This window comes from Chiloscyllium punctatum, chromosome 45 (assembly GCF_047496795.1).
Source record: "Chiloscyllium punctatum isolate Juve2018m chromosome 45, sChiPun1.3, whole genome shotgun sequence".
NCBI classification, from domain to species: Eukaryota; Metazoa; Chordata; class Chondrichthyes; order Orectolobiformes; family Hemiscylliidae; genus Chiloscyllium; species Chiloscyllium punctatum.
The window spans coordinates 24,876,844-24,891,548 of NC_092783.1; the positions used below are offsets into that span (position 1 = coordinate 24,876,844).

At 55.3% G+C, this 14,705-nt stretch overlaps 1 protein-coding gene across 1 annotated transcript in view; it reads right to left on the reverse strand.

Moving 5' to 3' along the window:
• Window positions 1-500: 500 nt before the first annotated feature.
• Window positions 501-14,705, reverse strand: part of LOC140467071 (uncharacterized) — a 157,434-nt gene continuing 143,229 nt past the window's right edge. The window contains exon 32 of the mRNA XM_072563131.1: window positions 501-758. Coding sequence (XP_072419232.1) covers window positions 671-758 — 88 coding nt within the window. The 3' untranslated portion in view covers window positions 501-670. The remainder of the gene's footprint in view (window positions 759-14,705) is intronic.

Genomic DNA, 14,705 nt, shown 5'->3' on the forward strand with positions numbered 1-14,705 from the left:
GATAGGACAGAGTGATGGGACAGAGTGATGGGACAGTGTGATGGGACAGAGTGATGGGACAGAGTGATGGGACAGTGTGATGGGACAGAGTGATGGGACAGTGTGATGGGACAGAGTGATGGGACAGAGTGATGGGACAGTGTGATGGGACAGAGTGATGGGACAGTGTGATAGGACAGAGTGATGGGACAGAGTGATGGGACAGTGTGATGGGACAGTGTGATAGGACAGAGTGATGGGGCAGAGTGATGGGACAGAGTGATGGGACAGAGTGATGGGGCAGAGTGATGGGACAGAGTGATGGGGCAGAGTGATGGGACAGTGTGATGGGACAGAGTGATGGGACAGTGTGATAGGACAGAGTGATGGGACAGAGTGATGGGACAGTGTGATGGGACAGAGTGATGGGACAGTGTGATGGGACAGAGTGATGGGGCAGAGTGTTGGGACAGAGTGATGGGACAGAGTGATGGGACAGTGTGATGGGACAGAGTGATGGGACAGAGTGATGGGACAGTGTGATGGGACAGAGTGATGGGACAGTGTGATAGGACAGAGTGATGGGGCAGAGTGATGGGACAGTGTGATGGGACAGTGTGATATGACAGAGTGATGGGACAGTGTGATAGGACAGAGTGATGGGACAGTGTGATAGGACAGAGTGATGGGGCTATGAGCAGCACCTCCCCTTCTTCACCGGCTGTTTCACCATATCCACGACTGGGACCCTCAATTTCTCATCCTGCTGATTCAGCAATCTGTAAACGACCAAGGAGAGGCAGTGAACAGCAGAGAGAGAGGGGACAGTACACACAGACAGAGAGGGGACAGTACACACAGACAGAGGGGGGACTGTACACACAGACAGAGTGGGGACAGTACACACAGTCAGAGAGGAGACAGTACACACAGAGAGAGTGGGGACAGTACACACAGACAGACCGGGGACAGTACACACGGACAGAGTGGGGACAGTACACACGGACAGAGTGGGGACAGTACACAGAGACAGAGTGGGGACAGTACACACAGACAGAGTGGGGACAGTACACACAGACAGAGTGGGGACAGTACAGACAGAGTGGGCACAGTACACACAGACAGAGTGGGGAGAGTACACACAGACAGAGTGGGGACAGTACACACAGACAGAGTGGGGACAGTACACACAGACAGAGTGGGGACAGCACACACGGACAGAGTGAGGACAGTACACACAGACAGAGTGGGGACAGTACACAGAGACAGAGTGGGGACAGTACACACAGACAGAGTGGGGACAGTACACACAGACAGAGTGGGGACAGTACAGACAGAGTGGGCACAGTACACACAGACAGAGTGGGGAGAGTACACACAGACAGAGTGGGGACAGTACACACAGACAGAGTGGGGACAGTACACACAGACAGAGCGGGGACAGTACACACGGACAGACCGGGGACAGTACACACAGACAGAGCGGGGACAGTACACACAGAGTGGGGACAGTACACACAGACAGAGCGGGGACAGTACAAACAGACAGAGGGGGGACAGTACACACAGACAGAGGGAGGACAGTACACACAGACAGACCGGGGACAGTACACACAGACAGAGTGGGGATAGTACAGACAGACAGAGTGGGGACAGTACACACAGACAGAGTGGTGACAGTACACACGGACAGAGAGGGGACAGTACACACAGACAGAGCGGGGACAGTACACACAAGAGAGAGGGGACAGTACACACAGACAGAGGGGGGACTGTACACACAGACAGAGGGGGGACTGTACACACAGACAGAGGGGGGACAGTACACACAGACAGAGCGGGGACAGTACACACGGACAGAGGGGGGACAGTACACACAGACAGAGTGGGGACAGTACACACGGACAGAGTGGTTACAGTACAGACAGACGGAGTGGGGACAGTACACACAGACAGAGTGGGGACAGTACACACTGACAGAGTGGGGACAGTACACACTGACAGAGTGGGGACAGTACACACTGACAGAGAGGGGACAGTACACACGGACAGAGAGGGGACAGTACACACGGACAGAGTGGGGACAGCACACACGGACAGAGTGGGGACAGTACACACAGACAGAGTGGGGACAGTACACACAGACAGAGTGGGGACAGTACACACTGACAGAGTGGGGACAATACACACTGACAGAGTGGGAACAGTACACACAGACAGAGAGGGGAAAGTACACACAGACAGAGAGGGGACAGTACACACGGACAGAGTGGGGACAGTACACACGGACAGAGTGGGGACAGTAGACACAGACAGACCGGGGACAATACACACAGACAGAGCAGGGACAGTACACACGGACAGAGGGGGGACAGTACACACAGACAGAGCGGGGACAGTATAGACAGAGTAGGGACAGTACACACAGACAGAGCGGGGACAGTACACACAGACAGACCGGGGACAGTGCACACGGACAGACCGGGAACAGTACACACGGATAGAGCGGGGAAAGTACACACGGATAGAGCGGGGACAGTACACACAGACAGAGCGGGGACAGTACACACAGACAGAGTGAGGACAGTACACACAGACAGAGTGGGGACAGTACAGACAGAGTGGGGACAGTACACACAGACAGAGTGGGGACAGTACACACAGACAGAGTGGGGACAGTACACACAGACAGAGCGGGGACAGTACACACGGACAGACCAGGGACAGTACACACGGACAGAGCGGGGACAGTACAGACAGAGTGGGGACAGTACACACAGACAGAGCGGGGAAAGTACAAACAGACAGAGGGGGGACAGTACACACAGACAGACCGGGGACAGTACACACAGACAGAGCGGGGATAGTACACACAGACAGAGTGGGGACTGTACACACAGACAGACCGGGGACAGTACACACAGAAAGAGAGGGGACAGTACACACAGACAGAGCGGGGACAGTACACACAGACAGAGTGTGGACAGTACACACGGACAGAGTGGTTACAGTACAGACAGACAGAGTGGGGACAGTACACACAGACAGATTGGGGACAGTACACACTGACAGAATGGGGACAGTACACACTGACAGAGTGGGGACAGTACACACAGACAGAGTGGGGACAGTACACACAGACAGAGTGGGGACAGTACACACTGACAGAGTGGGGACAGTACACACAGAAAGACCGGGGACAGTACACACAGACAGAGCGGGGACAGTACACACAGACAGAGAGGGGACAGTAAACACAGACAGAGAGGGGACAGTACACACAGACAGAGTGGGGACAGTAAACACAGACAGAGTGGGGACAGTACACACAGACAGAGTGGGGACAGTACACACAGACAGAGAGGGGACAGTAAACACAGACAGAGTGGGGACAGTACACACAGACAGAGCGGGGACAGTACACGCAGACAGAGTGGGGACAGTACACACGGACAGAGTGGGGACAGTACACACAGACAGAGTGGGGACAGTACACACAGAGCGGGGACAGTACACACAGACAGAGCGGGGTCAGTACACACGGACAGAGTGGGGACAGTACACACGGACAGAGTGGGGACAGTACACACAGACAGAGGGGGGACAGTACACACAGACAGACCGGGGACAGTACACACGGACAGAGCGGGGACAGTACACACAGACAGAGTGGGGACAGTACACACGGACAGACTGGGGACAGTACACAGAGACAGAGAGGGGACAGTACACACAGACAGAGTGGGGACAGTACACACAGACAGAGTGGGGACAGTACACACAGACAGAGCGGGGACAGTACACACAGACAGAGTGGGGATAGTACACACGGACAGAGCGGGGACAGTACACACAGACAGAGTGGGGACAGTACACACAGACAGAGCGGGGACAGTACACACGGACAGACCGGGGACAGTACACACAGACAGAGCGGGGACAGTACACACGGACAGAGGGGGGACAGTACACACAGACAGACCGGGGACAGTACACACGGACAGAGCGGGGACAGTACACACAGACAGAGTGGGGACAGTACACACGGACAGAGTGGGGACAGTACACAGAGACAGAGAGGGGACAGTACACACGGACAGAGTGGGGACAGTACACACTGACAGAGTGGGGACAGTACACGGAGACAGAGAGGGGACAGTAAACACAGAGACAGAGTGGGGACAGTACACAGAGACAGAGTGGGGACAGTACACACTGACAAAGGGGGGACAGTACACACGGACAGAGTGGGGACAGTACACACAGACAGAGCGGGGACAGTACACACGGACAGACCGGGGAGAGTACACACAGACAGAGCCTGGACAGTACACACAGACAGAGCGGGGACAGTACACACAGACAGAGGGGGGACAGTACACACAGACTGAAGGGGGACAGTACACACAGACAGAGCGGGGACAGTACACACAGACAGAGAGGGGACAGTACACACAGACAGAGTGGGGACAGTACACACTGACAGAGTGGGGACAATACACACTGACAGAGTGGGGACAGTACACACAGACAGAGTGGGGACAGTACACACTGACAGAGTGGGAACAATACACACAGACAGAGTGGGGACAATACACACTGACAGAGTGGGAACAGTACACACAGACAGAGTGGGGACAGTAGACAGAGACAGAGTGGGGACAGTACACACGGACAGAGTGGGGACAGTACACACAGACAGAGGGGGGACTGTACACACAGACAGAGTGGGGCCAGTACACACAGACAGAGCCTGGACAGTACACACAGACAGAGCGGGGACAGTACACACAGACAGAGGGGGGACAGTACACACAGACTGAAGGGGGACAGTACACACAGACAGAGGGGGGACTGTACACACAGACAGACCGGGGACAGTACACACAGACAGAGCGGGGACAGTACACACAGACAGAGAGGGGACAGTACACACAGACAGAGTGGGGACAGTACAAACGGACAGAGTGGGGACAGTACACACTGACAGAGTGGGGACAGTACACTCTGACGGAGTGGGGACAGTACACACAGACAGAGTGGGGACAGTACACACAGACAGAGTGGGGCCAGTACACACAGACAAACCGGGGACAGTACACACAGACAGAGAGGGGACAGTACACACGGACAGAGTGGGGACAGTACACACAGACAGAGTGGTTACAGTACAGACAGACAGAGTGGGGACAGTACACACTGACAGAGTGGGGACAGTACACTCTGACAGAGTGGGGACAGCACACACAGACAGAGTGGGGACAGTACACACAGACAAAGCGGGGACAGTACACACAGACAGAGAGGGGACAGTACACACAGACAGAGAGGGGACAGTACACACAGACAGAGAGGGGACAGTACAGACAGACCGAGAGGGGACAGTACACACTGACAGAGTGGGGACAGTACACTCTGACAGAGTGGGGACAGTACACACAGACTAACCGGGGACAGTACACATGGACAGAGTGGGGACAGTACACAGAGACAGAGTGGGGACAGTACAGACAGACCGAGAGGGGACAGTACACACTGACAGAGGGGGAAAATACACTCTGACAGAGTGGGGACAGTACACACAGACAAACCGGGGACAGTACACACGGACAGAGTGGGGACAGTACACAGAGACAGAGTGGGGACAGTACACACAGACAGAGAGGGGTCAGTACACACAGACAGAGTGGGGACAGTACACACAGACAGAGTGGGGACAGTACACACAGACAGAGAGGGGACTGTACACACAGACAGAGGGGGGACAGTACACACAGACAGACCGGGGACAGTACACACAGACAGAGTGGGGACAGTACACACAACAGAGAGGGGACAGTACACACAGACAGAGGGGGGACTGTACACACAGACAGAGTGGGGACAGTACACACAGACAGAGTGGGGACAGTACACACTGACAGAGTGGGGACAGTACACACAGACAGAGAGGGGACAGTAAACACAGACAGAGTGGGGACAGTACACACAGACAGAGCGGGGACAGTACACACGGACAGAGTGTGGACAGTACACACAGACAGAGTGGGGACTGTACGCACAGAGCGGGGACAGTACACTCTGACAGAGTGGGGACAGTACACACAGACAGACCGGGGATAGTACACACAGACAGAGCAGGGACAGTACACACAGACAGAGGGGGGACAGTACACACAGACAGAGTGGGGACAGTACACACAGACAGACCGTGGACAGTACACACGGACAGAGGGGGGACAGTACACACAGACAAACCGGGGACAGTACACACAGACAGAGAGGGGACAGTACACACGGACAGAGTGGGTACAGTACACAGAGACAGAGTGGGGACAGTACACACAGACAGAGTGGGGACAGTACACACGGACACAGTGGGGACAGTACACACGGACAGAGTGGGGACAGTACACACAGACAGAGAGGGATCAGTACACACAGAAAGAGTGGGGACAGTACACACAGACAGACCGGGGACAGTACACACAGACAGAGCAGGGACAGTACATACGGACAGAGGAGGGACAGTACACACAGACAGAGCGGGGACATAATAGACAGAGTGGGGACAGTACACACAGACAGAGCGGGGACAGTACACACAGACAGACCGGGGACAGTACACACGGACAGAGCGGGGACAGTACACACAGAGCGGGGACAGTACACACAGACAGGGTGAGGACAGTACACACAGACAGAGTGGGGACAGTACAGACAGAGTGGGGACAGTACACACAGACAGAGCGGGGACAGTACACACAGACAGAGTGGGGACAGTACACACAGACAGACTGGGGACAGTACACACAGACACAGTGGGGACAGTACACACAGACAAACCGGGGACAGTACACACAGACAGAGAGGTGACAGTAATCACGGACAGAGTGGGGACAGTACACAGAGACAGAGTGGGGACAGTACACACGGACAGAGTGGGGACAGTACACACGGACAGAGTGGGGACAGTACACAAAGACAGAGTGGGGACAGTACACACAGACAGAGTGGGGCCAGTACACACAGACAAACCGGGGACAGTACACACAGACAGAGCGGGGACAGTACACACAGACAGAGAGGGGACAGTACACACGGACAGAGTGGGGACAGTACACAGAGACAGAGTGGGGACAGTACACACGGACAGAGTGGGGACAGTACACATAGACAGAGTGCGGACAGTACACACAGAGAGAGTGGGGACAGTACACACAGACAGAGAGGGGACAGTACACACGGACAGAGTGGGGACAGTAGACAGAGACAGAGTGGGGACAGTACACACGGACAGAGTGGGGACAGTACACACAGACAGAGGGGGGACTGTACACACAGACAGACCGGGGAGAGTACACACAGACAGAGCCTGGACAGTACACACAGACAGAGCGGGGACAGTACACACAGACAGAGGGGGGACAGTACACACAGACTGAAGGGGGACAGTACACACAGACAGAGGGGGGACTGTACACACAGACAGACCGGGGACAGTACACACAGACAGAGCGGGGACAGTACACACAGACAGAGAGGGGACAGTACACACAGACAGAGTGGGGACAGTACACACAGACAGAGTGGTTACAGTACAGACAGACAGAGTGGGGACAGTACACACTGACAGAGTGGGGACAGTACACTCTGACAGAGTGGGGACAGCACACACAGACAGAGTGGGGACAGTACACACAGACAGAGCGGGGACAGTACACACAGACAGAGAGGGGACAGTACACACAGACAGAGAGGGGACAGTACACACAGACAGAGTGGGGACAGTACAGACAGACCGAGAGGGGACAGTACACACTGACAGAGTGGGGACAGTACACTCTGACAGAGTGGGGACAGTACACACAGACAAACCGGGGACAGTACACATGGACAGAGTGGGGACAGTACACAGAGACAGAGTGGGGACAGTACAGACAGACCGAGAGGGGACAGTACACACTGACAGAGGGGGAAAATACACTCTGACAGAGTGGGGACAGTACACACAGACAAACCGGGGACAGTACACACGGACAGAGTGGGGACAGTACACAGAGACAGAGTGGGGACAGTACACACAGACAGAGAGGGGTCAGTACACACAGACAGAGTGGGGACAGTACACACAGACAGAGTGGGGACAGTACACACAGACAGAGAGGGGACTGTACACACAGACAGAGGGGGGACAGTACACACAGACAGACCGGGGACAGTACACACAGACAGAGTGGGGACAGTACACACAACAGAGAGGGGACAGTACACACAGACAGAGGGGGGACTGTACACACAGACAGAGTGGGGACAGTACACACAGACAGAGTGGGGACAGTACACACTGACAGAGTGGGGACAGTACACACAGACAGAGAGGGGACAGTAAACACAGACAGAGTGGGGACAGTACACACAGACAGAGCGGGGACAGTACACACGGACAGAGTGTGGACAGTACACACAGACAGAGTGGGGACTGTACGCACAGAGCGGGGACAGTACACAAAGACAGAGTGGGGACAGTACACACAGACAGACCGGGGATAGTACACACAGACAGAGCAGGGACAGTACACACAGACAGAGGGGGGACAGTACACACAGACAGAGTGGGGACAGTACACACAGACAGACCGTGGACAGTACACACGGACAGAGGGGGGACAGTACACACAGACAAACCGGGGACAGTACACACTGACAGAGTGGGAACAGTACACACAGACAGAGTGGGGACAGTAGACAGAGACAGAGTGGGGACAGTACACACGGACAGAGTGGGGACAGTACACACAGACAGAGGGGGGACTGTACACACAGACAGACCGGGGAGAGTACACACAGACAGAGCCTGGACAGTACACACAGACAGAGCGGGGACAGTACACACAGACAGAGGGGGGACAGTACACACAGACTGAAGGGGGACAGTACACACAGACAGAGGGGGGACTGTACACACAGACAGACCGGGGACAGTACACACAGACAGAGCGGGGACAGTACACACAGACAGAGAGGGGACAGTACACACAGACAGAGTGGGGACAGTACACACTGACAGAGTGGGGACAATACACACTGACAGAGTGGGAACAATACACACAGACAGAGTGGGGACAGTACACACTGACAGAGTGGGGACAATACACACTGACAGAGTGGGAACAGTACACACAGACAGAGTGGGGACAGTAGACAGAGACAGAGTGGGGACAGTACACACGGACAGAGTGGGGACAGTACACACAGACAGAGTGGGGACAGTACACACAGACAGAGTGGGGCCAGTACACACAGACAAACCGGGGACAGTACACACAGACAGAGAGGGGACAGTACACACGGACAGAGTGGGGACAGTACACACAGACAGAGTGGTTACAGTACAGACAGACAGAGTGGGGACAGTACACACTGACAGAGTGGGGACAGTACACTCTGACAGAGTGGGGACAGCACACACAGACAGAGTGGGGACAGTACACACAGACAGAGCGGGGACAGTACACACAGACAGAGAGGGGACAGTACACACAGACAGAGAGGGGACAGTACACACAGACAGAGAGGGGACAGTACAGACAGACCGAGAGGGGACAGTACACACTGACAGAGTGGGGACAGTACACTCTGACAGAGTGGGGACAGTACACACAGACAAACCGGGGACAGTACACACGGACAGAGTGGGGACAGTACACAGAGACAGAGTGGGGACAGTACACACAGACAAACCGGGGACAGTACACACGGACAGAGTGGGGACAGTACACAGAGACAGAGTGGGGACAGTACACACAGACAGAGAGGGGTCAGTACACACAGACAGAGTGGGGACAGTACACACAGACAGAGTGGGGACAGTACACACAGACAGAGAGGGGACTGTACACACAGACAGAGGGGGGACAGTACACACAGACAGACCGGGGACAGTACACACAGACAGAGTGGGGACAGTACACACAACAGAGAGGGGACAGTACACACAGACAGAGGGGGGACTGTACACACAGACAGAGTGGGGACAGTACACACAGACAGAGTGGGGACAGTACACACTGACAGAGTGGGGACAGTACACACAGACAGAGAGGGGACAGTAAACACAGACAGAGTGGGGACAGTACACACAGACAGAGCGGGGACAGTACACACGGACAGAGTGTGGACAGTACACACAGACAGAGTGGGGACTGTACGCACAGAGCGGGGACAGTACACAAAGACAGAGTGGGGACAGTACACACAGACAGACCGGGGATAGTACACACAGACAGAGCAGGGACAGTACACACAGACAGAGGGGGGACAGTACACACAGACAGAGTGGGGACAGTACACACAGACAGACCGTGGACAGTACACACGGACAGAGGGGGGACAGTACACACAGACAAACCGGGGACAGTACACACAGACAGAGAGGGGACAGTACACACGGACAGAGTGGGTACAGTACACAGAGACAGAGTGGGGACAGTACACACAGACAGAGTGGGGACAGTACACACGGACACAGTGGGGACAGTACACACGGACAGAGTGGGGACAGTACACACAGACAGAGAGGGATCAGTACACACAGAAAGAGTGGGGACAGTACACACAGACAGACCGGGGACAGTACACACAGACAGAGCAGGGACAGTACATACGGACAGAGGAGGGACAGTACACACAGACAGAGCGGGGACATAATAGACAGAGTGGGGACAGTACACACAGACAGAGCGGGGACAGTACACACAGACAGACCGGGGACAGTACACACGGACAGACCGGGGACAGTACACACGGACAGAGCGGGGACAGTACACACAGAGCGGGGACAGTACACACAGACAGGGTGAGGACAGTACACACAGACAGAGTGGGGACAGTACAGACAGAGTGGGGACAGTACACACAGACAGAGCGGGGACAGTACACACAGACAGAGTGGGGACAGTACACACAGACAGACTGGGGACAGTACACACAGACACAGTGGGGACAGTACACAGAGACAGAGTGGGGACAGTACACACGGACAGAGTGGGGACAGTACACAAAGACAGAGTGGGGACAGTACACACAGACAGAGTGGGGCCAGTACACACAGACAAACCGGGGACAGTACACACAGACAGAGCGGGGACAGTACACACAGACAGAGAGGGGACAGTACACACGGACAGAGTGGGGACAGTACACAGAGACAGAGTGGGGACAGTACACACGGACAGAGTGGGGACAGTACACATAGACAGAGTGCGGACAGTACACACAGAGAGAGTGGGGACAGTACACACAGACAGAGAGGGGACAGTACACACGGACAGAGTGGGGACAGTAGACAGAGACAGAGTGGGGACAGTACACACGGACAGAGTGGGGACAGTACACACAGACAGAGGGGGGACTGTACACACAGACAGACCGGGGAGAGTACACACAGACAGAGCCTGGACAGTACACACAGACAGAGCGGGGACAGTACACACAGACAGAGGGGGGACAGTACACACAGACTGAAGGGGGACAGTACACACAGACAGAGGGGGGACTGTACACACAGACAGACCGGGGACAGTACACACAGACAGAGCGGGGACAGTACACACAGACAGAGAGGGGACAGTACACACAGACAGAGTGGGGACAGTACAAACGGACAGAGTGGGGACAGTACACACTGACAGAGTGGGGACAGTACACTCTGACGGAGTGGGGACAGTACACACAGACAGAGTGGGGACAGTACACACAGACAGAGTGGGGCCAGTACACACAGACAAACCGGGGACAGTACACACAGACAGAGAGGGGACAGTACACACGGACAGAGTGGGGACAGTACACACAGACAGAGTGGTTACAGTACAGACAGACAGAGTGGGGACAGTACACACTGACAGAGTGGGGACAGTACACTCTGACAGAGTGGGGACAGCACACACAGACAGAGTGGGGACAGTACACACAGACAGAGCGGGGACAGTACACACAGACAGAGAGGGGACAGTACACACAGACAGAGAGGGGACAGTACACACAGAGAGAGTGGGGACAGTACAGACAGACCGAGAGGGGACAGTACACACTGACAGAGTGGGGACAGTACACTCTGACAGAGTGGGGACAGTACACACAGACAAACCGGGGACAGTACACATGGACAGAGTGGGGACAGTACACAGAGACAGAGTGGGGACAGTACAGACAGACCGAGAGGGGACAGTACACACTGACAGAGGGGGAAAATACACTCTGACAGAGTGGGGACAGTACACACAGACAAACCGGGGACAGTACACACGGACAGAGTGGGGACAGTACACAGAGACAGAGTGGGGACAGTACACACAGACAGAGAGGGGTCAGTACACACAGACAGAGTGGGGACAGTACACACAGACAGAGTGGGGACAGTACACACAGACAGAGAGGGGACTGTACACACAGACAGAGGGGGGACAGTACACACAGACAGACCGGGGACAGTACACACAGACAGAGTGGGGACAGTACACACAACAGAGAGGGGACAGTACACACAGACAGAGGGGGGACTGTACACACAGACAGACCGGGGACAGTACACACAGACAGAGTGGGGACAGTACACACAACAGAGAGGGGACAGTACACACAGACAGAGCAGGGACAGTACACACAGACAGAGGGGGGACAGTACACACAGACAGAGCGGGGACAGTACACACGGACAGAGTGTGGACAGTACACACAGACAGAGTGGGGACTGTACGCACAGACAAACCGGGGACAGTACACACAGACAGAGAGGGGACAGTACACACGGACAGAGTGGGTACAGTACACAGAGACAGACCGGGGACAGTACACACAGACAGAGCAGGGACAGTACATACGGACAGAGGAGGGACAGTACACACAGACAGAGCGGGGACATAATAGACAGAGTGGGGACAGTACACACAGACAGAGCGGGGACAGTACACACAGACAGACCGGGGACAGTACACACGGACAGACCGGGGACAGTACACACGGACAGAGCGGGGACAGTACACACAGAGCGGGGACAGTACACACAGACAGGGTGAGGACAGTACACACAGACAGAGTGGGGACAGTACAGACAGAGTGGGGACAGTACACACAGACAGAGCGGGGACAGTACACACAGACAGAGTGGGGACAGTACACACAGACAGACTGGGGACAGTACACACAGACACAGTGGGGACAGTACACACAGACAAACCGGGGACAGTACACACAGACAGAGAGGTGACAGTAATCACGGACAGAGTGGGGACAGTACACAGAGACAGAGTGGGGACAGTACACACGGACAGAGTGGGGACAGTACACAAAGACAGAGTGGGGACAGTACACACAGACAGAGCGGGGACAGTACACACAGACAGAGAGGGGACAGTACACACGGACAGAGTGGGGACAGTACACAGAGACAGAGTGGGGACAGTACACACGGACAGAGTGGGGACAGTACACATAGACAGAGTGCGGACAGTACACACAGGGAGAGTGGGGACAGTACACACAGACAGAGAGGGGACAGTACACACGGACAGAGTGGGGACAGTACACACAGACAGAGTGGGGACAGTACACACGGACAGAGAGGGGACAGTACACACGGACAGAGTGGGGACAGTACACACGGACAGAGAGGGGACAGTACACACGGACAGAGTGGGGACAGTACACACAGAAAAACCGGGGACAGTACACACAGACAGAGAGGGGACAGTACACACGGACAGAGTGGGGACAGTACACAGACACAGAGTGGGGACAGTACACACGGACACAGTGGGGACAGTACACACAGACAGAGTGGGGACAGTACACGCAGACAGAGTGGGGAAAGTACACACAGACAGAGAGGGGACAGTACACACTGACAGAGTGGGGACAGTACACACAGACAGAGTGGGGACAGTATAGACAGAGTGGGGACAGTACAAACAGACAGAGCGGGGACAGTATAGACAGAGTGGGGACAGTACACACAGACAGAGCGGGGACAGTACACACAGACAGACCGGGGACAGTGCACACGGACAGACCGGGAACAGTACACACCGATAGAGCGGGGAAAGTACACACGGATAGAGCGGGGACAGTACACACAGACAGAGCGGGGACAGTACACACAGACAGAGTGGGGACAGTACAGACAGAGTGGGGACAGTACACACAGACAGAGCGGGGACAGTACACACAGACAGAGTGGGGACAGTACACACAGACAGAGTGGGGACAGTACACACAGACAGAGCGGGGACAGTACACACGGACAGACCGGGGACAGTACACACGGACAGAGCGGGGACAGTACAGACAGAGTGGGGACAGTACACACAGACAGAGCGGGGAAAGTACAAACAGACAGAGGGGGGACAGTACACACAGACAGAACGGGGACAGTACACACAGACAGAGCGGGGATAGTACACACAGACAGAGTGGGGATAGTACAGACAGACAGAGTGGGGACAGTACACACAGACAGACCGGGGACAGTACACACAGACAGAGCGGGGACAGTACACACAGACAGAGTGTGGACAGTACACACGGACAGAGTGGTTACAGTACAGACAGACAGAGTGGGGACAGTACACACAGACAGATTGGGGACAGTACACACTGACAGAATGGGGACAGTACACACTGACAGAGTGGGGACAGTACACACAGACAGAGTGGGTACAGTACAC